The 26568-nt window shown below is 53.1% G+C and overlaps 1 protein-coding gene, 1 long non-coding RNA gene, 1 other non-coding gene and 1 pseudogene across 3 annotated transcripts in view; 1 reads left to right on the forward strand and 3 right to left on the reverse strand.

Annotated features, from left to right (window-relative positions):
• LOC138190744 (uncharacterized) overlaps positions 1–18255 on the reverse strand; it is a 151247-nt gene extending 132992 nt beyond the window's left edge. Inside the window, exon 1 of the long non-coding RNA XR_011176823.1 lies at positions 15969–18255. This is a non-coding gene — a long non-coding RNA (uncharacterized lncRNA). The remainder of the gene's footprint in view (positions 1–15968) is intronic.
• On the reverse strand, positions 1840–1994 carry LOC124218319 (5.8S ribosomal RNA). Its single transcript, XR_006883030.1, has one exon. It is a non-coding gene; the product is annotated as a 5.8S ribosomal RNA (ribosomal RNA).
• Positions 18256–19077: 822 nt separating the features above from the next.
• Positions 19078–21573, forward strand: LOC138190780 (uncharacterized). The gene is made up of 2 exons (XM_069135084.1): positions 19078–20643; positions 20707–21573. The coding sequence occupies exons 1-2, from the start codon at positions 19078–19080 to the stop codon at positions 21571–21573; spliced, it is 2433 nt and encodes an 810-aa protein (XP_068991185.1).
• A 4139-nt stretch (positions 21574–25712) lies between these two features.
• Positions 25713–25867, reverse strand: LOC124218327 (5.8S ribosomal RNA; annotated as a pseudogene).
• Between the last annotated feature and the right edge of the window lie 701 nt (positions 25868–26568).

Below are 26568 nucleotides of genomic sequence, written 5' to 3' on the forward strand. Positions count from 1 at the left end.
TTTAATTTGATGGTTCTGAAGGTAGTGTTTTATCCTAGTTATTGGTTATAATTTTAATTTAAAAAGAGGGATATTTCCAGGCTGAGCACTACTGATACTAACTCAGCAGTCTCTCATCTCAGTTCTTGGTACCAGCTAAATAAACGAAAGTGGAACCTTATGCTAGGGATCGTTGTTGGTCTCTACGTGACTTTTGCCAGGAGGGGTGGAAATCGCTGTTATTAGAATATGAGATTTGAATGAAATGATATACGTGCATTGAAGTAATCAAAGAAATGAAATGAAATAGAATTTTAAAAAGGTACGCCAAGGCAGTACGTCAGGGCGTAACAGTTCAATTAGTCCTGCGCCCCTATACCCAGTTCCGAAGATCGATTTGCACGTCAGAATCGCTACGAACCTCCATCAGGGTTTTCCCTGACTTCGTCCTGACCAGGCATAGTTCACCATCTTTCGGGTCCCAACGTGTACGCTCTAGGTGCGCCTCTTCTCGCAGTGAAAACGGGACGCCCCGGGAGTGCGGGGCCGCATCGTGACACGGCCCATCCTCCCTCGGTCAGCGCTGGGCTGACCTTCACTTTCATTTCGCCTTCAGAATTGCTCGTTCCAATGACTCGCGCACATATTGGACTCCTTGGTCCGTGTTTCAAGATGGGTCCTGAAAGTACCCAAAGCAATATCGTCGCCGACCGGTATTTGATGATTCGCACGAGTTGGCCGGAGGACACCGCCAACCAACAGCTGGCCAGACCCAGGGACATCGCAAGGTCCGACCACCGGGTATCGCTGACCGCGCTTGCGGCGGGCCCGACGCGGTTCAATGCGACTCTCTACCGTGCGGGTATCGCCGGGCAGCTGAACGGGCAACCGGGGGTCTGCCCCGACGAGAACGCCGAGACAGGCAGCCGACCGGGCCTCAGACCGACACCCAACGGGTCACGACGTCCTACTGGGGGAGAAGTGCACGCCGGCGCCGCCGGACATTGCACCGCGACCGTGAACGCGAGGTCCCGACATCACGAGCCGCGGCGATGCCTGCGTCGCTGACAATGAATCCCCCCGTTCGATCTTTCGGGTTTCTCAGGTTTACCCCTGAACGGTTTCACGCACTCCTGAACTCTCTCTTGAAAGTTCTCTTGAACTTCCTCTCACGGTACTTGTTCGCTATCTGTCTCGTGGTCATATTCAGCCTTAGATAGAGTTAACCACCCACTTAGAGCTGCACTCTCAAGCAACTCGACTCTGAGGAGTGATCCTCCCGTGGCGCGTCCCAGTCACTACGGGCCTCGCACCCTCTGCAGGTAAGTTGCCCCATTCCAGATGGACTTGGACGCGGGCCGACGCCCCGGGATAAGTGAATCCTCCCAAACACTACATTCTCCGGCCGCAGAACCGCGGGATTCAGTGCTGGGATGTTTCCTGTTCGCTCGCCGCAACAAAGGAAATCCTAGTAAGTTTTTTTTCCTTCGCTGAGTAATATGCCCGAATTGAGCGGGTAGTCTCGCCTGCTCTGAGGTCGTCGTAAGGTTGCGAGTCCGTCGTCGGCGACGGTCGTTCGTCCGCGGCGAAACGTGGACGGAACTTCTCCACATGAGCGGCAAACCGACCGCGCGGTCTGTGTGTTGCCGTGCCGAATTCGTTCGTTCTCTCTACTATCGCTAGCATCGGAACGTGACGAACGGCAGCGACAGCTCGACCCCGCGATCTGCGGCGACGCGCGACCGGAGCGCGACACGGGCTGCTAACGCCCAGTCATTCGCTCGCAAAGGCACGGTGCGCTGTTCCCCCAGGGGGATTTTCGCAGCACCGTTGCCGACGGAGCAGTCTGTCGTTGTTGAACAACTCTCAGCCAAGCGTGGTTCGGGAATTGTATCCGTGAACCGCAATGTGCGTTCGAAATGTCGATGTTCATGTGTCCTGCAGTTCACAAGTTGACGCGCAATTAGCTGCGTTCTTTATCGACCCACGAGCCAAGTGATCCACCGTTCGGGGTAATTATTTACGTGAATTTTGCATTGAAAATGCTGAAATTACGGTTGTTACCGACTTTCTGTGGTCGTAAGCGCGGCGCCGCGTTCGTCAGCCGTTGCGCAAGTGCGCGCGGGAAGGAACGCGCGGCGCGCGTCAAATTTCGTTCTTGCGATAGTTCAAGAGCCGACGTCACCTCAAGTTCACGGGTCATCTGCGGGAATGAACCGGCCCGGACACGATCGGCTCGCACTGCAAAGGATTGACGGCGGGCGGCAGTGGGCTGCGTCAGCGGGTCCCAGGCATTGCTGCCCTCAACGCTTCCGCGAGCTTCCTCGTACAGGCGAAAATTCTCTCTGAAGCCTACCGCGTTTGCTGCCTGCGTCCGGGATGTAACGGCGTTGCACCGAGGACACCCGGGCACGGATAGGCTGCCCGCGATGGAGCGCTGAGACCGGCTTCGGATGTCTCTCGTACGACCTGACCGGGTCGAACGAGTCAAGGCGGACCGCGGAGCGGTCCCCTCTCGGCACCGAGTCGGCCGAAGGCGCGGACGACCCGCTGCTGCTCCGCGCTGGACGAGGAGCGACGAGTCGACGCCTTGGCGCGAGTCTGTCGTCCAGCGGTTATAGCCGGCGTCGGCGCTCGTCGCGATCGCGGCGAACGCCGGACCCATCAGATGTGGCTTAAGCACCGCGTTCGTTGTCACGACGAATGTGTTGCGCGCCGCGGCAACTGGCCCGATCGTTACGTCGTTCAAAGTTTTGTGAAATTTGGTTCGTGACACGTTAGCGTACACGACGCTCTCGCGGCAAGACTGCCCCGCGCGCTCACGAGTCGCTGCTTCGGCTGGACGAAACGTTATGATCCTTTTGCAGGTTCACCTACGGAAACCTTGTTACGACTCTCACTTTCCTTAAATGATCAAGTTTGGACATCTTCCTGGCAACATTGGCAGTGCCGAGACGTTGCCGCGTACCAGTCCGAAGACCTCACTAAATCATTTAATCGGTAGTAGCGACAAGCGGTGTGTACAAAGGGCAGGAACGTAATCAACGCGAGCTCTTGACTCGCGGCTTATTGGAAATTCCTCGTTCAGGAACAATAATTGCAGGCCCCAATCCCTAGCACGAAGAAGGTTCAGCGGGTAACCCGGGCCTTTCGGCCAGGGAAGACACGCTGATTCCTTAAGTGTAGCGCGCGTGCGGCCCAGAACATCTGAGGGCATCACAGACCTGATATTGCTCAATCTCGTGCGGCTAGAAGCCGGCTGGTCCTCTGAGAAGATTCATTTGTACGCCGGTGATAAAAAACCGCCCGACCGAGGCCAGGGGCCTTGAAAATACCGGAAGATACGCCTATTTATCAGGCTAGAGTCTCGTTCGTCATCGGAATTAACCAGACAAATCGCTTCACCAACTAAAAACGGTCATGCACCACCACCCACCGAATCAAGAAAGAGCTCCTAATCTGTCAATCCTTCTGGTGTCCGGGCCTAGTGAGGTTTCCTGTAATGAGTCTAATCGAGCCGCAGGCCCCACTCCTGGTGGTGACCTTCCGTCAATTCCTTTAAGTTTCAGCTTTGCAACCATACTTTTCTCGGAACCCGAAAGCTTCGGTTTCCCGATAGCTGCCCGCCGAGTCATTCGAGGAACTCCGGCGGATCGCCAGGTGGCATCGTTTATTGCCAGAACTAAGGCGGTATCTGATCGACTCCGGACCTCCAGGTTTCGTTTCTGATTGGAGAAATCATTTTTGTCAAATGCTTTCGCTCCTGTCCGTCGTGCGACGATCCAAGAATCTCACCTCCAACGTCGCAATACGAATGCCCTGATCCGTCTACATTAATCATTACCTCGGGGTTCCGAGAACCAACAAAATAGAACCGAGGTCCTCTTCCATTATTCCGTGCACACAGTATTTAGGCGCAAATAGCCTGCCATGTGCACTATAATTTGTTCAAAGTAAACGTACCGGCTCAATTCGACACTCCGTAAAGAGCACCGCGATGGGTTATCAGTTGGGCCAACCCAGAGAGCTAAGCCCACCGGTAGGACGTCCCACGATCATGCCAGTTAGACACCGCGAGCGGTGAACCGACAGCGTGGGACACAGATTCAACTACGAGCTTTTTAACCGCAACAACTTTCATATACGCTCTTAGAGCTGGAATTAGCGCGGCTGCTGGCACCAGACTTGCCCTCCAATGGATCCTCGTTGAAGGATTTGAAGTGTACTTATTCCGATTACGGGGCCTCGGATGAGTCCCGTATCGTTATTTTTCGTCACTACCTCCCCGTGCCGGGAGTGGGTAATTTGCGCGCCTGCCGCCTTCCTTGGATGTGGTAGCCGTTTCTCAGGCTCCCTCTCTGAAATTGAACCCTTATTCCCCGTTACCCGTTACAATAGGCTCCGCGCCAACCATAGACAGTTGATATGGCAGACATTTGAAAAAAGCGTCGCTGGCACGAGACCGTGCGATCGACCTAAAGTCATTCAGAATCACCAAGGTAAATGGCGGACGGGACGTACCCGCCGCCGATTGGTTTTTATCCAATAGAAGCATTTCTTCCATCTCCGGTCGGAACTCTGTTCACATGTATTAGCTCTAGAATTACCTTAGTTATCCAGGTAAATGTGTGTACGATCTGAGAAACCGTAACTGATTCAATGAGCCATTCGCGATTCTACCCTGATTTGGCTTGCAGTGGGACATGCATGGCTTATTCTTTGAGGCAAGCATATGACTACTGGCAGGATCTACCTGGGAGCTCCGATACAAGATCTCGGCTCGGATGTGCGCAACCCATCGCCGACCGGGTCTCCTAGCCCGGTCGGCCGCGTGTCTACTGTGTGTTTCGGGACTGCCCGCAGGCAGCCCCAGTTCCGTGTGCCGCCACCTCGACACTCGGCTTATAAGCTTTCGAACGATCTTCCGTACCCGTCGGCTAGATTGAAAGCGTCTGGGATACGTTGTTATACATCTCTGGTCTTTGAGTGTACGCTCGGAAAGACGCGAGTTGGCGCGTGCGTTGAAGCGTTCCGCCTTCCATGTTTCACGGAGAGTCGAACTTCTTGCTACCGCGTCAAGGGCCATTCGGTCTGAGACACCAACCCGCGGTAATGCAGTGACGATAATGAAACAACGCAAGTCGCGTAGTTTCTTTGGTATGAGGCACGGAACGGTCCGCGAACGCCCGCTTCTGGTCTACGCCGACGTACGTATCGTGCTCGAGCACGTACCGGTACGGCGTAGCAGGCGGACGACGGGAGACCGGCCCGACCGACTCGCTCCTCTTAGTAGTAGGAGCCTGGCTGCTAGGACGTCGGCGCCGATACAGTGGTAGCACGGTCAGCTTAAGGGGCGAAACTTCCGCGGGCTATCAAAAAAATTTTGAATTTCGGGAACTTTGTCAAAATTGACGGATGCTCATTTGACGATGTTTCGACATGCTTTCGGCCCGGATCGACTCCGGGACGCCGTGCGTCGCCTTTTGCTGGACTCGGACCGCAGCTTTAACGAGACACGTCGGACCGTATTGACTCCGGGACGCCGTGCATCGTCTCTTGGTCGACTCGGACGGAAATTTTCACAAGTCCCGTCGCGCCGCAACGGGGGTTTGTCCGTCCGCCGTCGTCTCATCGGCCCCGGGACGCGGCGCATTGCCTTTTGCTCGACTCCGACCGGAATATTTACAAGTCCCGTCGGCCCGGATCGACTCCGGTACGCCGCGCGTCGCCTTTTGGTCGACTGGGGCCGAAAATTTCACAAGTCCGGTCGACCCGTATCGACTTCGGGACGCCGCGCATCGCCTCTCGGTCGACTCGGACCGAAATTTTCACAAGTGTCTCGTCGCGCCGCATCGGGGGTCCGTCCGTCCGCCGTCGTCCCATCGGCCCGGGGAAGCGGCGCATTGCCTTTCGGTCGGCCCGGACGAAAATTTTCACAAGTCCCGCCGTGCCATAGTCGGTTCGTGGGTCCAGCGCCGACTATCACGAGACGCGGCGCATTGCCTTCGCGTCGCCTGGGACGAAAAAAATTCCCAAGTCCCTTGGGGATTGAGGACGACGGCCGACGGTCGACGTATCATCGAAAAAATAATTACGGCCCATAATACCGTCGTCGAATCCCGCGACGTACCGAGGGGGTCTACCGGTCCCACTGGTCGCGCTTGTCGGCCTCACGTTCGCTGACCGGCGATCCGAGCTGCCTCGGATATATGTCGAGTGGCAACGGGTACGGGAAAAAATTCTCTTTGCCAAGTCCCCGCATTCGCATTGCCATCGCACTCGCTCGGCGAGCGGAGAACGGCCGCGCCGGTCTGCCCGCGACTTGTCCGACATGGGAGAACTCTTTAAGCCAAAATGATCGAAAGGCCGTGCTTTCGCAGTCTCTATGCGTACTGAACATCGAGATCAAGCCAGCTTTTGCCCTTTTGCTCTACGCGAGGTTTCTGTCCTCGCTGAGCTGGCCTTAGGACACCTGCTTTATTCTTTGACAGATGTACCGCCCCAGTCAAACTCTCCGCCTGGCACTGTCCTTGAATCGGATCACGCGGGAGAATGATCGACGATCGGCCGAAGCCTCACGCCACTCTTACACGCTTGGCTCTAGAACAACGTGACAGCCGGGCCGAAAGTCCTCGACGCACGCGCTCTGCCTAACCGAGTAAGTAGAGAAACCATGAAAGTAGCGGTATTTCACCGGCGATGTTGCGACCTCCCACTTATGCTACACCTCTCATGTCTCCTTACAGTGCCAGACTAGAGTCAAGTTCAACAGGGTCTTCTTTCCCCGCTAATTTTTCCAAGCCCGTTCCCTTGGCAGTGGTTTCGCTAGATACTAGATGGGGACATTTTTTTTTTTCGTTTTTATCCTCTAACCTTCGTAGTTCCAAGCGTGTGCTTATTACCACTTGTTTCTTGTTGAAGTTACGTTTCCTCGTATTCTTGTTATCTATATTGTTGTTATGTTGTTTCGTTGTGTCATTACCTTTTTTTTTGTCTCTGCTTTTGTCTCGATTGCTTTTCCTTTTTTTGTTTAGGGTCACTTGGCCTCATTGGAGATTTCCAGTGTGTTTCCGTCCCCGCCGCGAGGAGGCGGACCCATTATCTACTTTCATCCGGTTGTGAATTGTCTCCGGATTTTGAATACTTCTTCCGCGAAGACGTTGAACGCATGCAGTCTTTCTTCGGTGTTGACCATCTCGTCTAGGCTTTCTTGGTCCGTGTCCTTAAGGTCTCTCCGCGCCTGGTCGTATAGAGGACAGTCGAAGATCATGTGTAAGGCGGTCTCGGCTATGTTGATGCATCTCGGGCACCCTGGAAGGCAAGCTTCGCCGCCGGTTCTCTGACTGAGGCTGTCATTCATTGGGCCGTAGCCTGTCAATAGGTAGATGCTGGCGCGAATTGGCTTGAACCACCCGTTTTTTGCAGCAAAATCCACGGAGGGGATGAACTCGTGCGTCAGTCTCCCATGTTTAGAGACATCTCATGTATCCTGCCACTTGCGCACGTTGAGAGCTCTCGCTCTGTTCATTTCCGCTATGGTGTTCTCCGCATTGAGGTTTTCGGTCGATACGAAGCGGAAGTCCCCCCAAGTAACACTCTTATTCTTCCGTATGCGCCTCGTATTTCAGCAAGCACAACCTCGAGATCGAGGGGGATAGTTCCTGTTATAGCTTGGAGGGCGACCGTGGAGGTCGCTCTGTACGCTCTCGTCAAGATTAAAAGGAGGGCTCTCTGCGTCACCAGCAGGCTAAGAGTGGGGAAGGGGTTTGTGGCCTCCTCGAATCACGCGATGCTGCAATAGGTCGCGATTTGTAGGCAAACGCTTCGATACAGGATCTCTATGGTCTGTCGTTTAATACCCCAGTTGTAATGGGCGACTTTTGCTATGGCCATTGTGTAGCTCGTGAGTTTTTTGCGGAGATTTTTAGTGTGGTGGCTGAAGGTGAGAGATCTCTCAATCCATACGCCCAGGTATTTGTAACTACTCTCATATCTAACACGTCCGCCTTGAATGAGTATTCTGGGCATTCTTTCTGCATCAAAACTGCCTTTCATGAGCACGGCTCTCGTCTTGGAGATGGAGATCCCAATTTTCGTTGATTTGCACCATGTTTCCATTATATCGGTAACCGTAGCAGCACGCCTTTCCAGCTCGCGTTGCGAAGAGCCTTTTATTGCAATGACGAAGTCGTCGGCATACGTAACCACCTCGGTGTCGTTTGGATTTATTTGCGCCTCAAAATCTTGCAGGAAGGAGTCCATTCCCCAGTTCCAGAAAGCAAGTCCCATCACGGAGCCCTGTGCGCAGCCTCTTTCTAGCGTGCGCTCCTGTTTTTCGGAGAGGTTTGACACGGTTAGCTTGCGATTTGTGAAGTAGTCCTTCACAATTGTCACTAAGGTAGAGCTGCACTGTGCCTCGCACAGACGTGACATCACAAACGGCCACCAGGTGCAGTCGAAGGCACCCTAAATGTCGACAAAAAGGGCAACGATATATTTGCCGCGAGCCGTTGAAACTATTTCCTTGAACTTCATAACTGCGTCTTCAGTGCCCCGCCCTGGCCGGAATCCGTACTGTTTATCGCTGGCTAGCGAGCATTCCTCATATTGTCTTTGGACGCGGGTGACAATTATCCTTTTGAATACTTTACTTACGGATGGAAGGAGCGAGATTGGTCGGAAGGCGGATGTTTGTTCTAAATCAGTGTGTCCAGGCTTTGGGATCACAACCAGCTTTGCACATTTCCAGATCGTTGGGAATACTCCGTCTCTAAGGCATTTATTGAACAGTTCGAGCAGAATTGGCTGGCTATATTACCAGGTCATCTTGATGACCTCCAGTGGGATCTCGTCCGCTCCCGCTGCCCTGCCGAGTTTCATTGCTTCCACCGCTGACTCGATTTCCGCTGTTACTATGTCCGGCTCCACGTTGCAGTTGACGTGGTTCGCCACTATGTCCCTAGCCTTTGCATGTCCATCGTTTTGATTGTCTGGAGGGTCACTGGGAGCGAACTTCTCGAGTAGGACTCCTGCAGATTCTTCCCAGGACTCGGTCACAGTGTCAGGAGTTGGCCTCACGGCCCCAATGCACCCTGTGACTCCGTATTTTTTCTTAGCGATCTTATGCAAAATGTCCCATGGGTTTTTATTTGCAGCCTCCTCGATAAAATTACTCCACGACTGTCGTTTTCGCATTTTTAGTTCTTTTCTGTATGTTCCCGAAACTCGGCGATACCATTTCTCACAGTTTTGAACATTGGTCATTCGCAGACGGCGGGCGGTTGAGAGCTGTTTCCTAGCACTCGCGGCTCATGCTCTTAGTCGCGTTAGCTCGGGACACCACCATGGCACGCTTTTCTTCGACGTATTTTTATAAGGGATCGATTGCTGAGAGGCAGCGGCAATGGCATACATAATCCGTAGGGCAGTTGTATTAGCATCGAGGTCACGCCAGTTTTCCATTGTGCCGGGACATTGGAAAACATCCATTTCTCGGTTCAGGACCACCGTCGCGACCCATGCGTTTTCTGTGTTCGGGTAGAAGACTCGAGCATCCGGAGAATTGTATCCGACGGCTTTGCCCGCCACGCAGTAAGGCTCCTGTAGGCACATAATATCGAATCCCATGTCATTGTATATTTGCTTCAGTTCAGCAGCTGCTGCCCTGGAACGTAGCGCGATTATCTGCCCTATTTTTAGCTGCATTGTATCTTCGGTTTGTAGATCTCGACGGCTCTGATGTACTCTGGACAGTTCGTGTCTCTTGACGAGTGGTTGCTATCTCTCCGCCGTGCACGGGTGCAGTTGACACAGTTCGGCTCGTTTCTCTTTTCGCAGTTCTCTCTTACATGTTCCGTTGAGCCACACGATTCGCAGACCTGTTTCTCGTGAGAACAGTGCTTAGCGACATGTCCGTACCCTAGACATTTGAAGCAACGCGTGACGCTGATGAACTCGTTTACCCTATGGGATTTCCACCCCATGTAGAGGCGACCACTGTTCATCACGTATGCAAATAGTCTCGCTGGGAGCTGGACAATCCAGTTGACGCTTAGCGGGTTAGCCTTTACTGGGAAGCTGGATCTGAGCGCTACGGACTTGCGGAGATCGCTCACCTCTTCTTCAGAGAAGGCATCACAGTTCTTTGCGAAGAACTCTTCTCTTAGCTCTTCCGGTGTCGCCGACTTGTCGACGTCGAAGATGAGGATACTCGGGTCTATTCGTCTTGGATCGACCGATTTGAGTCCCGCCCCACTAAGATCACAGCCCTTTATTGTGTCGACGTCTGCTTTGCTTCTGACCTCAATCAAGACTTCGTTGTTGCGGAGCTTTCTCATATTACGGACGCATAGATTGTTTTTCTTGCCTTCGAGTACGTTTTTCAGAGTGTTGTGGATTTCGTCACTGGTCCTTTTGTCTTCCTCCGTATCAGGGCGTATGATAACCGTCTCGTAGTTCTCCTTCCGTCTGGCAGGCATATAGGGAGCTCGCGCTGGTCCTGACTCCGGGGGGTGGTCATCTCGATCTCCAGCTACTGCGGTCGCATACGACATGGGTCGGGGCGGGACCTCCAGGTCCTTTCTAGTCAGGGCCTCCTTCAGCTTTTCATTCTCCGCTTTCAGTTGGTTCATTGTCTCTTTTTGTTGACGAAGATGCCGCTCCAGGGTGCGCCATTTGCTGAGGATGAATCGCATACCTTGAATAGGGATCTTGTTGGCCACGTCTGTCAGGAAGTTCTCCATGCTCTCTCGTACTTCGTAGAGGACATCGTCGGTAGAAGGGAGGGACGTGTCGCGGTCGTTTTGCGGGTTTTCATCGTCGGTTGACATGCATTCCTCGGGTGAGTCGCGTCGTGTCTTTTTATTTTTCGATCGCGAGGCCTCCTGACATTCTGACGAAGTGTCCGTGCACAGTTTTGGGACGGGTGGCGGTGGCTGCTTGCGCTTCTGTCGGGCTGTGCGGCTATTTGTCGGGGTAGGTGGCGGGGGTGTGTTGCGGGCCTCATCCGCAGTCTCCATCTCCATTTGTGCTGCTTCATCCTGTAGTTTTTTTACTTTTTGGTTTTGGTTTTTGGTTTTTATTTTCTTGTTTATTTTATTTTCATGCTCCATTGTGGATCCCACGAGTACGGTCGGAAATAAATGTCCATCCTGCCAGCGCCGCGTCAGCAGGGTGGGGGATGAATGCGACGGGGTTCTCCCAGGTGCCCCGAAGTTTGGTCGCTTAAGACTGATTTTACTCGTCAGCCATATATCCCATCGCCGCAAACCAGAACTTGAGATTGAGGATTTTTCATAAAGGTTATTTCCTCGCGGCCCGGGCGGTTAGGCCAAGGCCTCTGTTCTCCGAGGGCCGCAACGTTCCCACGCCATGCCTTGCGAGGGTCGTTAAAGCGGCGGCGGAGTCTGCGGAATTAGGGGACGGACGGCGCTCATCCGCCCCTAGCTCGGGCCCCGGGGACGCCAGGCCCTGATCACCGACAAATCGGCGACCCCGTAGGGGAAGTAGATAGATACAGTGGGAATCTCGTTAATCCATTCATGCGCGTCACTAATTAGATAACGAGGCATTTGGCTATTTCCTGCGCACAGTTGCCTGAGCAACTGGCGGACTTTCCCAGGGAGGGAAGTTCCCCGGGTGAACACAACAAAGTGTTTAGAAAATAAAATATAAAAAAAAGGGGATAACGGAATGGCCTTCGTTAGAAGGATAGGAAAGATGTATTTGGTGGGTTGTCTACCTTGCGGTAGAGCCCACCTCGTCAGTTGGTTACAGTAAGTCAAATAAAATAAAATATGTATCGAGTCAATTGTTGAAATAATATTTCGTCCCACTGCGTCTGCTCGCCTTACCCAATAAAGGCATGGTCGAGCACTCTAAAAATAAATAAATAGGAGTCAAAAGAATAAAAGTTGAAGTCAAGTCAGATTAAATATTTTGAAATGGTGAATTGACGTTTGCCCAGAACTCAATTTGAAGATGAAATAAATGAATAAATGAATAAATAGGTGGTCAGGGTCAGAGGAATGAAATGTAATAGGTTGCGACTCTGAAAAGGGAAGTGCTAAACGTTTGCCAAGTTTTCTGCCGGACTCAGAAAAAATTAGCCGAACGGAGTCCCGGGTGTTCCAATCGGAAAAGCGGAACTTAGCCATCGCCTCTGCGGTGATGTTTCCGGGGAAAAACACGTGAAGGTGTCTGCCCCAGTGCGTTCACAGTTAGGCACTGGCTCCGCCGCCGTAGCACAGCAGAACCCTAAGAGGTTTACAACTGGCCAAACGACTCGCACTGATCTGTTTCGTTGGACGTACGGCCGATGCCGGTGGTGGGAATCGCTTCCACGTTTCCCTCGTTGCGGCAGGCCTCTGTCCTGTCTCCGGTACGTCCCGAGTGACAGATCAGGCTGAGAGTCCTTGCTCAGATTATTTGCAGGCAGCTTGGATCCGTTGTGCGTTCGAACACATATCAAATAAATGAATAAATAAACGAATAAATGGATAAAATGTGTGTATAAAATAAGTCATCGTTCGAGTAGAGGCGCGCACAGCCGACAGCCGGGGGTCTCGCCCGCGCCGAACACTGGAGAGGTAGCCAATGAGCAAGTGCTCTATATTCCAGGGGGCCCGAAGGCCACACAAGGGCTGGCACTTGCATCGACCGACAATTCTCAGGTGTCCATGAAGGCACCTATGATCCCGATGGAGCTCCGAAGAGCTGTCATCGAGATCGTCGACAAGTCTGCCTTACTAAAGCCGAGCCTTTTCAGGGAACAGACTGTGTCGACCGGTAACGCACCTCTGGAGCTGACCACGATGGGGATCACTTTCGCTTGGTGGGCGTTCGATTGTTCTTTGAGTACACCCAGTATTCCGGTGTACTTCAGCACCTTCTCTGTAGCGGCCTGGGCGGGAGAGGTTCCGCTCTCGTACCGGACAGTGACATCCAGCACGAGAGCCCCTTCCTCATTCGAATTTACGACGAGGTCGGGTTTAAACCTCTCGCCTTTGACCGCTACTTGGGGCTCGTCCAGCACATCGTGCTGTTTAGCAAGACGAGCCCTCAGAAGGTGCTTGATCTCATCGTGTCGTTTGATTCTCATGGCCTTGGTGTGACTACACCGGCCGAGAATGTGCCCCAGAGTTTCGTCAGGCCCCTGGCACAGCCTGCATGGGGCATTCACTCTGTCGTCCATTAGCTTCATGAAGGCTCTCGTTGGGACAGTGTTCGTCCGCAACTTAATACCATCAATCACCCTGGACGATTTCATGAGATCGCCTCGTCTCAGCCACTCATTTGCGATGGGCTAAGATGCCACGTCATCAACTCCCTGGCCTTGCCAGACCTTTTTGACCCAGTCAGTTCGATAGCTCTTCTTGAGTTGAGCTTTGTACTCGTCTAGCTCTTGCAGAGACAGAGGCCAAGAGAGTCTCAGTGTTTCGGCGTGTGCTTCAAGCCGCCGTTGAGCTCTCTCCGATTCGAGGGCTCCGCTTACGACCGGGTCTCTTGACGCTCGCGCTTTGATGGCATTGCGCAAGGCTGCGATTAGCGTCATTGGTTTGAGTTCGGTGAGACCCAACCCCCCCTCGCGTTTCGGTATGTAAAAGAATTTGACACTAGTCGAAGGCGTCAGGTGAAGGATCTCCCGAACACTTGATCGAACGAGCCGGTCGATTCGTTCGAGAGCGGCCCCCGATAGAGGGCTGCAGATCAGACCGTAGGTGAACCTTGGTAAGATGTGGGTGTTCAGTAGGTTCACCTTCTGCGTGGGCTTAAGAGGAAGCGCTCAAATTCTCCCGAGTGCTTCCTCCAGAGGTCTGATGTCGAATACGCTGAGTACGCTGAACCGGGGCGAGACCCTTGCACCAAGGTAACGTAGGGCATCTTCGGGCGGAGCGCACGGGATCGCTTGATCGCCGATCCTTACGCTTGGATCCCTCAGATACCAGGTCTTGCCGGCTGGGACGTACTCGAAGCTCGCGCACTTCTCGACAGAGAGCTTCATGCCGAGTTCAGCCAGGTACTCACTCACCGTAACAAGCTGCCTTTGTACCATTTTAGCATCCCTCGACAACAGGACCAAATCGTTCGCGAATGCCATCACTGATAAATTCTGGTCGTCCACGGCCATGCCCTGTGTCTCGGTTTGCAGGCGTTCCAACAGGGGTTCGATGACGAGGTTGAATATGAGGGAGGAAAGCGGGTCGCCCTGCTTCACCCCTCGTTGCAGTTCGATTTTTATCTCACCACCCTGCGACTTGATGGTAGTGCCGCAGCCCCTGTACATGTTGGCAACATAAGAGGCAACCGATGGTGGGATACCCTTTCTCTCCAGGCCTTGCGCAATGGAGGAGTGGGGGACGGTGTCAAAGGCTTTCGATATATCCAAAACGGATATCACACCGCCCCTCCTTTTGGCGTTCGAAATGGCTGCTTGCAAACGTCGTATGTTCGCATAGTAGCCATTCTCCTCCGTAATTCCCTTCTGCCAACAATTCGAAGTGAGGACACCTCTCAGCCTTTGATTTAGTAGGGCAGAGAATAACCTACTGATCCTGAAGCTGACAGATATGGGCCGCCAGTTCCTGACGTCTGAGGTGTCCGTGTCGGCTTTGGGGATAAGCGTTATTCCATTCGTTTATCACGCCTTAGGGTAGTGTCGGGTGTGGAGTAGAACATTAAACAGTCCGGAGAGGGCAACGTACGTTTGCTTGCTTTGAAGGTCCGCACGTGTCACTCCGTCCGGTCCGGCAGCCGACCCGCTGCTGATCCTGGCCACCTTCCTCTCCACTTCAAAGGCGGTCACTGGGACAAGTATTTGTTGAATAGGCACGGGCTCTTCTACCCCAGGGGGTAGAGTCGTGTCTGGTCCTGGTTCGCCCCAAAGTTGCTCGTACAGCTTTCGCGTTGGCTCATATCATTATTATATAGATCTTGGCACCTAGCGTAAGCGAACTTTCGTCGCCATGTTCTATTTGGTGGTCGACTCCTCGCCGGACGCTGTACAGTACAGATAATATTCTGACCTCGCTGCAAGCACTTTGGACAGCGTTGTACCCTGTTTAACGCCACGACCAGAACAAGGCGATCTGTGGCACGGAAAGCATTAACGTCGTCAGCCTCCGTGCTCCGGCCGGCAACAGAGGGACGACGTGGTCGGGTGGATGGGCCAGGTCGATCACTTGGGGCAGCATCACTCCCCGCTACTACACTCGCACCTTCGGCAATTAACTCTGCCGCGACCGGTACATCCCAAGTGGCGTTAGGTGTACCGGCCGCCTCCGAGGCATCGTTGGGTGGACGATCCATGGTGCTTCGGATATGTACTGCACGCCCGAGTCCCTCGAGCATAAGGAGCTATTATGGCAGCATCTGTGCCGGCACACTTACGGTAGTTCCTCACCGGGCGCACGGGTTGTCTCTCCAACCGCCGTTCCTTAACTCGAACGATACCCACTCTGTTGGTGGTAAAGCCCCTTGGTCACTCCACAAGGAAATGCGCCTGGGTGTTGCGCATTGGCTGGCGTAAAAGTGCGTGCCGAACACTACGTGCAGGGAGGGACCTGCACCTCATGCCGTACAGGCGTGTCGGCGTTGAGTGTACTGATTTGGCCAAACCTGTCACTCGCGCTTGCTCTCCACCCAGGGGTGGGCTTCTCCCGACCAACGTGGCCGAAAGTCCCGAACGTGAACTACCCGGCTCCGAGCGGACTCGGCACCGGGTGCTTACAATTAGGTTCGAAAGACGCCAAACGAGGAAAGCCCAGATGCTGAGCGGAGCTCGACACCGGGCTTTAGGTCTTTCTTTCGCACGGATTTCATTCTTTAGACTCAATAAGCAGATCAAGCCGTCGGACACCACCCCGCCTTTCGACGTCGTTAGACTTGGTTCAATCGCTGGTTGGTTCACCAACGCACCACCTGGCTGGGGCGATGAAACTAAGCGTAGGCGTGCACGTCACGCACGTTATGTATCGCGGCGAGCTATGTACAAGAGAGTCATAGTTACTCCCGCCGTTTACGCGCGCTTGCTTGAATTTCTTCACGTTGACATTCAGAGCACTGGGCAGAAATCACATTGCGTCAACACTCGCTAGGGCTATCGCAATGCTTTGTTTCAATTAGACAGTCGGATTCCCCCTGTCCGTGCCAGTTCTGAGCTGACTGTTGATTGGCGGCCGAAGAGGACGACGGCAACGGCGAACCGCCGCCGAAGCCTCGCAGCAAGGAAAATCCGCGGAAGGCCAAGGCACGGGACCGAGCTCGGATCCGGTTATTACCATCACCTCGCCTAGGCCCGGCACGTCAGCCAAACCCGCTTCCCGACCAAGCCCGACACGCACCGATCCTCAGAGCCAATCCTTATTCCGAAGTTACGGATCCAATTTGCCGACTTCCCTTACCTACATTAGTATATCGACTAGAGGCTCTTCACCTTAGAGACCTGCTGCGGGTATGGGTACGAACCGGCGCGAAACCTCCACGTGACCCTCTCCTGGATTTTCAAAGTCCGAGGGGAAGATCCGGACACCGCCGCAACTGCGGTACTCTTCGCGTTCCAAACCCTATCTCCCTGCTAGGGGATTCCAGGGAACTCGAACGCTTATGAAGAAGAGAAAACTCTTTCCGGATCTCCCGACGGCGTCTCCAAGTCTTTTTGGGTTACCCCGACGAACTCTCTTGCGAGGGCCCGACTCGTCAACGGTTCCGCTGCCGGGTTCCGGAATAGAAACTGGATTCCCTTTCGCCTGACGGGTGTGTCACATTTTAAACCGCGCGCGCCCACACCGGGGGGAACGCCGAGCAAGGCCCGACGTTTGCACAATCACCGGCGTCACGACGCGCGTGTCAGGCATAGAAATACACCAACATCGTCATCGGATTTCTCCTAGGGCTTAGGATCGACTGAATCGTGTGCAACAGCTGTTCACACGAAACCCTTCTCCACGTCAATCCTCCAGGGCCTCGCTGGAGTATTTGCTACTACCACCAAGATTTGCACCGACGGCGGCTCCAGGCAGGCTCACGCTTAGACCCTCCTGCGCACACCACCGCGACCCTCCTAATCGTCAGGGCTTCATGACGGCCTGGGCCGCCTCGTATGCCGCTAACGGCCGAGTATAGGCGCGGCGCTTCAGCGCCATCCATTTTCAGGGCTAGTTGCTCCGGCAGGTGAGTTGTTACACACTCTTTAGTGGATTCCGATTTCCATGGCCACCGTCCTGCTGTCTTGAGCAACCAACGACTTTCATGGTATCCCATAAGCGTCGACTTTGGCGCCTCAACTCGGCGTTTGGTTCATCCCACAGCGCCAGTTCTGCTTCCCAGAAGTGGCCCACTTGGCACTCTGATCCGAGATCTCGTGGGTTCATAGTTCAAGCAAGCCTCACCCTTTTAAAGTTCGAGAATAGGTTAAGGTCGTTTCGGCCCCAAGGCCTCTAATCATTTGCTTTACCGGATGAGACTCGCGTACGTTCTATACGCGAGTGCCAGCTATCCTGAGGGAAATCTCGGAGGGAACCAGCTACTAGATGGTTCGATTAGTCTTTCGCCCCCATACTAAAATTAGACGATCGATTTGCACTACAGAATCGCTACGGACCTCCATCAGGGTTTTCCCTGACTCCGTCCTGACCAGGCATAGTTTACCATTTTTCGGGTCCCAACGGTTACGCTCTGGGTGCGCCTCTTCTTGCGGTGAGAACGAAACGCCCCGGGAGTGCGGGGCCGCATCGTGACGCGGCCCATCCTCCCTCGCTCGGCGCTGGGCTGACCTTTACTTTCATTTCGCCTTTAGGTTTGCTCGTCCCAATGACTCGCGCACATGTTAGACTCCTTGGTCCGTGTTTCAAGACGGGTCCTGAAAGTACCCAAAGCAATAGCGTCGACGACCGGTATTTGATGATTCGAACGAGCTAGCCAGAGGACACCGCCAGCCGACGGCTGGCCAGGCCCGGGGACGGCGCTAGGTCCGAAAACCGGGAATCGCTGACCGCGCTTGCGGCGGGCCCGACGCAGTTCAATGCGGCTGTATACCGTGCGGGTACCGCCGGGCAGCCGGGGGTCTGCCCCGACGAGAACGCCGAGACAGGCAGCCGACCGGGCTTTAGACCGACACCTAACGGGTCGCGACGTCCTACTAGGGGAGAAGTGCACGCCGGCGCCGCTGTACATTGCACTGCGATCGAGTGCCGTGGACGCGAGGTCCCGACATCACGAGCCGCGGCGAAGCCTGCGTCGCTGACGATGAATCTCCCCGTTCGATCTTTCGGGTTTCCCAGTTTTGAACTCTCTCTCTAAAGTTGTTTCGAAAAAGTATCGAATAGTTAAATGTGTGTCTCGTGACACTCAAAATCGTCCTCGCACATGTACGCACACTCGCGTGCAATGTTTACTTACCGCCTCTGCGTCAAATCTCGCCTCTTGCCCGTGTCGCGACTCAAAACCTATCAGCTGTATCTCAAGTGTTGTCTACCATCTCGAAATCACGTATGTGTATAATCTATATGTTCTCTCGCTTTGTCGAATCATCACTCTCTCTAACGTTCTCTTGCGATACGGTTTGTATCGCCTCATCGAAATCAATAAAAATCTCGTTTATAGGTATTCATTATCCGTCTCTATCTCGACATCACTTTTGTTTCTTTTACACTCGTTCTCATCACTCATTCGCGGATCCCACGTCGATGATCCACATCTTTTTGCCATCTCTCTGAACATTTTTTGGTCCTTCGAGCCGGATCAGTCGCGAATCGAATCGGATCATTCGCGAATCGAGTCGAATCTCTCGAATCGTTGCGACTTGCGGGAAAACGAATAAGCCAGTGAGTGAAACGGAACTATCGCGTGTGCATCAAGTTGCGAAAGTTCACGTAATCAAAGTGAACAATGTCGTTATCGGTGGAAACCATCAACAAAAATCAGTCGCGTCCGTTAATCTCAAACGTGCGGTGTCCTCTGTAGTGACCGTGACTAAGATCTGAGCGTCAACAACACCGATCTCTCGAAGTGTGTATCGCGACGCCCTGTTATCACTGTGTGCGTATCTCGTTCGTGAAAACTCAGTTCGTCGCGTGGGTTTAAATCCTCTCGTACATCAACATGTCGATCGGAGAACATATCGAACGTCAAAACGACTACATTTGGCGCATATCTCGTGCCGTCGACATTCTGCGCAAGCTCGGCGGGGCAAATATCACTTACGGGCAGGTGAAGTCGCGGCTTGATGCTTTAAATTCAAGTTGGAATAAGTTCCAAGACAATCACGAAAAGATCAGCGAGATCAAGTTCGCAGCGAAAGGTAATCAACTCGACCCGATTAAAAAGCTTTCGTACTTCGCGAAAGATCATTACGGACTGTGTGAAGAGCACTTCTTGAGTGGCGAAGGAGTGATGCTTGATCTTCTCGGATCGCTAAAGCCTGCGCCTGCAGCAACCGCGCAAGCCGCTGCAGCTCCTCAAGACGCACCAGCAGGAGGATCATCAAAACGGTTACCGCGTATCGAACTGCCCACTTTCGCGGGCAACTGCTCAGAATGGAAGCCGTTTCACGACCTCTTCTCGTCGATGGTTCGCGAAAATTCGCAACTTTCGGAAGTGGAAAAGCTGCACTACCTCAAAACCAGTGTGACCGATGAACCGTTACAACTTATCAAAAACATTTCTCTCACCGCAAAAAACTTCCCTCGAGCTTGGGAAACTCTCGTCTCACAATACGAAAACAAGCGGCTTCTGACTGATCCTCATCTCGCGATACTTTTTGCGATTCCTCGTGTTACAAAAAAATCATCATCGGAACTAAAGAGCTTGCACAGCAACACTTGCGAAGCTATTGAAGCGCTCGAACTTCTCGATAGTCCCGAAAAATTAGGGGATCACATCATCGTGCACATGACGATTCGCAAGCTCGACCCAGCATCTCTCGAAGAGTGGGAGAGAAGTGTTAGCGAGAAACTCGAGCCCCCCACTTTTGCGGAGCTCAAGGCGTTTCTCGGCGGTCGCATCCACACCCTGGAAGCCGTGAAGCAAGCTCATGCTCATAATCAAATCGCGACGTCGAAACCGCACTCATCGCAAGGAAGGTCAAATCTTCAGACGACAGGGTCATATACAACGCAATCAAAGGAACAGTCGTGTGCTTGTTGCAAAGGCAACCACTACATCGCGTTCTGTTCGACCTTTCGCGACAAATCTCTGGATCAAAGAAGGGAAGTGGTTTCTGCGAAAAAGCTTCGCTTCAATTGTCGCGGTCCACATCAGCAGAAGGACTGTCGATCCAACAAAACGTGTCGCGTGTGCAACGGTCGACATCATTCCTTGCTGCATCGAAACTCTTCCTCAATCTCGACAGCTGCCAACCGCGGCACATCTCAAGGACAGGCCGCAGTAGCGCAACCCGCAGTGCGGAACGCACCGATCTCGAAAAGCGCCTCTCAGGGAAGCAACCACTCAGCTCAGCCTACAATAATCAAGCGCTCTCCGGTTCTTTTCGCCACAGTGCAATTGATCGCCTTTAATCCAGAGACCGGAGAAAGAATCATCGCTCGCGCTCTACTCGATCAAGGATCCAAAAGTTCATTCGTCACGGAGTCGCTAGCGCAACAATTGCGACTACGTCGGCATCAAGCGACGATACCGATCATTGGCGTCGGAGCTCATCAATCGGCAGTGACTTGCGGCATCGCGACATTGCAACTCTAATCTCGTGCTCACACCTCGTTCTCGTGTCAGGTGGAGGCACTCGTGCATCCACGACTCACATCGTATCTACCCTCATTTCGACTTCTCGTCGAAAACTGGCCTCATCTACGAGGACTCAACCTCGCGGATCCAAGCTTTGCACATCCCAGTCAAATCAATGTAATTCTCGGAGCTGACACCTACAGCAACATCATTGGTCAAGGAGTTCGAAGAGGAGCACCAGGAACACCAATCGCGCAAGAAACTCAGTTCGGTTGGGTCTTCTCCGGCTGCGTTTCAGCGGAAGCAGCAAGACCCTCGTATGGTGCAGTCCAAGGCTTCCAATGCTCCCTCAATCACGAACTGCTCGATCTCGTGCAGAAGTTTTGGAAGCCAGACGAAGTGTCGAAACCTTTAGTACTGACTTCCGAAGAAGAGCGTTGTGAGCAACACTTTCGCGAAACGGTTTCTCGAACTGCGTCGGGTCGTTACGTAGTTCGGCTGCCGCTCAAGGACAATTCGGTAGAGCTCGGCAACTCGCGGAATCCCGCGCATCAAATGCTCCTTCGTTTGGAGAAACGGTTCGACAGCGACGCGAAACTCAAGGAGGCTTACTCGAGCTTCTTTCGTGAATATCGTGAACTCGGGCACATGCGTCGCGCTATCAATTCACCTGAAGACAATCCCTGCGTGTTTTATCTTCCCCATCACGGTGTAGTTCGCGACAGCAGTTCCACAACAAAGTTGAGTGTCGTGTTCGACGGGTCTCAAAAAACCAACCTCGGACTCTCTCTCAATAACAATCAAAGCAAAAGTGCAAACCGACCTCGTGGACGATCTCTTACGCTGGCGACAATATCCAGTCGCGTTCTCATCAGACATCGTCAAGATGTACCGACAAATTTTGGTCCACAATGATGACCAAGATTTTCAGCGAATCCTCTGGAGGGAAGAACCAGAGCTACCGATTGAAGAATATCAACTGGCCACGGTAACGAATGGTCTTGCAAGCGCTCCGTATCTCGCGATCCGTGTTCTTCATCAACTTGTTCAGGACAAAGATAAGCAGTATCCCTTTGCGAGCCAGGTCATTCTCGAGAACACGTACGTCGACGACATCCTCTCAGGAGCAAAGGACGTTGATCAAGGTCGCGAGAAAATCAACGAACTCAATCAATTGCTCAAGGCGGGCGGCTTTGAATTTCAACAATGGACTTCAAGGCACCCAGAAACTCTCGTTGACATTTCTCGAAAATCAAGAGATCGCGATGCATCTGAATCTCGATCAAAGTCCATTCTTTCGGGCTCTCGGTCTTGCGTGGAGACCAGACATCGACGCGTTAGCGTTCTCCGCGCAAATTCATCAAACTCGGGACAATTTCACGAAACGAGAAGTTCTCTCACAAACCGCGCAGCTCTTTGATCCTCTCGGATGGCTCTCGCTGATCACGATCAGAGCCGAAATCTTCATGCAGCAATTGTGGGCACTCGGTTTCGACTGAGACGAGCTGCTCTCAGCTTCCTTGTCCTCGCGATGGATCGAGTTTCTACAAGATCTTTAAGGCATCTCAGCTATCACCATCCCACGATAGATCGGGTTAAGTTCAGCATCTCTCGGGATGGAGATCCACGGTTTCGCGGACGCCTCACAAAGTGCGTGAGGCGTAGTGATCTACGCGCCAACGTATATCAACACTCACGAAGTGCGCGTTTCACTAGTGTCCGCGAAAACTGAAGTAGTGCCGCTAAAAAAGGTGACAATTCCTTGTCTCGAACTCTGTGGTGCGAATCTTCTCGTCCGGTTGTTGTGTCATGTGGAAAAGACTCTTAATTTCGAAAACACCCCGGTTTATCTGTGGACGGATTCCACAGTCGCGCTCGCGTGGATCAAAAGCCACCCATCGCAATGAAAGGAATTCGTTCGTGATCGCGTAACGGAAATCTAAGAGTTCGCGCGCGCTCGTTAGTATCACATCTCGGGTTCTGGAAACCCCGCTGATCTTGCGTCTCGTGGTGCATTTCCGGAGCAACTTCAAAAATCAGAACTTTTGACCTTCGGACCATCCTGGCTCTCGAAGCATTCTGTCAATTGTCCATCCTCATCTCCGCGACCGGAAGAAAACATTCATCTCGAGGAAAGAAAAGGGCTGTCGACGCACATCGCAACAGCTAAGCCGCTACAAATCTGGGATCTAGTCGATCGCTACTCAAAACCATCGACTCTCCTCAAAGTCACATCATTGTGTAAACGCGCAGCAAATCGGTTCCTCGAGAAGACGACATCGAATCACGTAAACACGTCTATCACTGTCGGACCGATCTCTACTCTCGAATTGAGCGACGCCCAACTGTTTTGGACCAAGGTGACCCAGCAGGCGTACTTCGCAAAAGAAATTCGCCATAATCGAGACAAGCTTAAGTCTCACTTGAAGGCATCCACTATCGCGACTCACGCTGTTTATCGATTCGAACGGATTCCTCAGAGTCGGTGGTCGACTGAATCACTCATTGCTTTCGTATGACGAAAAACACCTGTTCATCTTGCCTCGCGAATCATCGTTCTTCACACTAATCATCGATCATCATCATCGGGTGACGCTTCACGGAGGTCCGCAACTCACTCTCGCCACAATCCGACAGCGGTACTGGATCCTGGGAGGAAGAGTACCGATCCTCATGTTCATACATCGTTGCGTTCCTTGTGCGCCTCATCGCGACACTCTCAGCAGCCAACAGATGGGCCAACTTCCTCAGTTTTGAGTCACGCAATCAAGGCCGTTTCTTTACTCTGGCGTTGACTACGGTGGTCCATTCTCGATTCGAGCCTCCCACGGAAGAGGAGCGAAATCATGCAAGGGATATATCGTCATCTTCATCTGCTTTACGGCCTCGGCTGTGCATCTCGAGCTAGTTTCGGACTACACGACGGAGGCATTCATCGCGGCGTATAAACGCTTCACATCTCGACGAGGAATTTGTGCCTCAATCGCAAGCGATTGTGGAACGAATCTCGTCGACGCAGACTCAGAACTTCGCCGTCTTCTCGCTGCATCGTCAAAGGAGTTCTCAGGAATCGCAAACATCCTCGCATGACACGGAACTCAGTGGCGGTTTAATCCTCCCTCCGCGCCTTATTTCGGTAGAAAATGGGAAGCCAGAGTGAAATCGGTCAAATTTCACCTGAAACGAGTCATCGGAAAAGCTACTTAAACGTTCGAGCAATTCGCGACGTTCCTCACGCAAGAAGAAGCCACGCTCAACTCTCGACCTCCTTGCGCTATCTCGGACGATCCACGGGATTCAAGTGCCTTGACTTCAGGACACTTTCTCGTCGGCTCAGCATTGAACACAATTCCTGAGCCGTCACTCATCGAGGTGCCAGTTCAACATCTATCGCATTAGCAACACTCGCGTCAAATGCTGGAGCATTTTTGGAAACGATAGAGTACGGAGTATCTTCAGTCCTTCCAAAACCCTATGAAATGGCAAACTCATCACGGAAACATCAAAATCGGATCCAACGTTCTCGTAAAAAACGAAAATCTACCTCAATCTGTGTGGCCCCTCGCGAGAGTGATCGAAGTGCATCTGGGAACCGACGGTCTCGTTCGCGTTGTGACCGTTAAAACAAAATCCTCTGTGTTAAAAAGTCCAATCGTAAAATTGTGTGTGCTTCTAGTGTCCTCTTAAGACAATTATTGACTCTAAGATTGAATAACGCACGGCGGGCGGCATAATCTAATTTCGCGATCGTTACCGATAGCGAAGCGGGCGGTATGTTTCGGCAAAGTATCGGATAGTTGAATGTATGTTTCGCGACACTCAAAATCGACCTCGCACATGTACGCACACTCGCGTGCAATGTTTACTTGCCGTCTCTGCGTCAAATCTCGCCTCTTGCCCGTGTCGCGACTCAAAACCTATCAGCTGTATCTCATGTATTGTCTACTATCTCGAAATCATATATGTGTATAATCTATGTGTTCTCTCGCTCTGTAAAATCATCACTATCTGTAACGTTCTCTTGCGATACGGTTTGTATCGCCTTATTGAAACCAATAAAAATCTCGTTTATCGGTATTCATTATCTCTCTCCATCTCAACATCACTTTCGTTTCATTCACACTCGTTCTCATCACTAATTCGCGGATCCAACGTCGATGATCCATATCTTTCTGCCATCTCTCTGAACAAAAGTTCTTTTCAACTTTCCCTCACGGTACTTGTTCGCTATCGGTGTCGTGGTCATATTTAGCCTTAGATGGAGTTAACCGCCCACTTCGAGCTGCACTCTGAAGCAATCCGACTCTGAGGAGAGATCCGTCTATAGCGCGTCCCGGTCACTACGGGCCTGGAACCCTCTGCGGGTGAGTGGCCCCATTCAAGATGGACTTGGACGCGGGCCGACGCCCCGGGATGAGTCGATCCTCCCGAACACTACATTTCCCGGCGGCCGAAACGCGTGATTCAGTGTTGGGCAGTTTCCTGTTCGCTCACCGCTACTAGGGAAATGCTAGTTAGTTTCATTTCCTCCGCTAAGTAATATGCCTAAATTCAGCGGGTAGTCTCGCCTGCTCTGCGGTCGTCGTAAGATTGCGAGTCCATCGTCGGCGACGGTCGTTCGTTCAAGAACAGCACTGTCGACACGGACGAGGAAGACGTATTTTTCATACGTTTGAGCCACGGAAACGACCGTGAACGCCCTCCGTACGGGAGACTCGAGAGCCCCCAGCAACGAAACGTGGACGGAACTTCTTAGCATGAGCGGCGGACTGACCGCGCGGACCATTGGTCTGTGTGTCACCGTGCCGAATTCGTTTGTTTTCTCGACTATCGCTAGCACCGGAACGTGACGAACGGCAGCGACAGCTCGACCCCGCGATCTGCGGCGACGCGTCGTGACCGTGACATACGTGTTCGTTTGAGGCGACAAGACCCGTTGCCGCGCGACACGGGCTGCGAAAGCCCAGCCTTTCGCTTGCGAAGGCACGGTGTGCTGTTTCCCCAAGGGGGTTTCCGCAGTACCGTTGCCGACGGAGCAGTCTGTCGTTGTTGAACGACCCTTAGCCAGGCGTGGTCCGGGAATTATATCCGTGGACCGCAATGTGCGTTCGAAATGTCGATGTTCATGTGTCCTGCAGTTCACAAGTTGACGAGCAATCAGCTGCGTTCTTCATCGTCCCACCAGCCAAGTGATCCACCGTTTAGGGTAATCACATATGTGAATTTCGCATTAAAAATGCTGAAATTACGGTTGCTACTGGCTTTCTGTGGTGGTGAGCACGGCGCCGCGTGCGTCAGCCCTTGCGCAGTTGCGCGCGGGAAGGAACGCGCGCCGCGCGTTAAATTTCGTTGGTGCAATAGTTCAATAGCCTACGTCGCCTCGAGTTCACGGGTCGTCTGCCGGAATGAACCAGCCCGGACTCGATCGGCTCGCAATGCAAATGATTGACGGCGGACGGCAGTGGGCCGCGTCAGCGAGTCCCGGGCCTTGACGCTGCCGCGAGCTTCCTCGTACGGGCAAAAATTCTCTTTGAAGCCTATCGCGTTTGCGGCCTGCGTCCGGGGTGAAACGGCGTTGCACCGAGACACCCGGGCGCAGATGGGCTGCTCGCGAAGAAGTGCCAAGACCAGCTTCGCACGTCTCTCTCGTACGACCTCACCGGGTCAAACGAGTCGAGGCGGACCGCGGAGCGGTCCCCTTCCGGCACCGAGTCGGCCGGAGGCGCAAACGACCCGCCGCTGCTCCGCGCTAGACGCGGCGCGACGGGTCGACGCCTTGGCGCGAGTCGGTCGTCGGGCGGTTTTACCCGGCGACGGCGCTCGTAGCCACCGCAGCGAATGCCGGACCCATCGGATCCGGCGTCAGCACCACGTTCGTTGTCACGACGATTGTGTTGCGCGCCGCGGTCA

This window comes from Neodiprion pinetum, chromosome 4, assembly GCF_021155775.2.
Source record: "Neodiprion pinetum isolate iyNeoPine1 chromosome 4, iyNeoPine1.2, whole genome shotgun sequence".
Classification (NCBI taxonomy): Eukaryota; Metazoa; Arthropoda; class Insecta; order Hymenoptera; family Diprionidae; genus Neodiprion; species Neodiprion pinetum.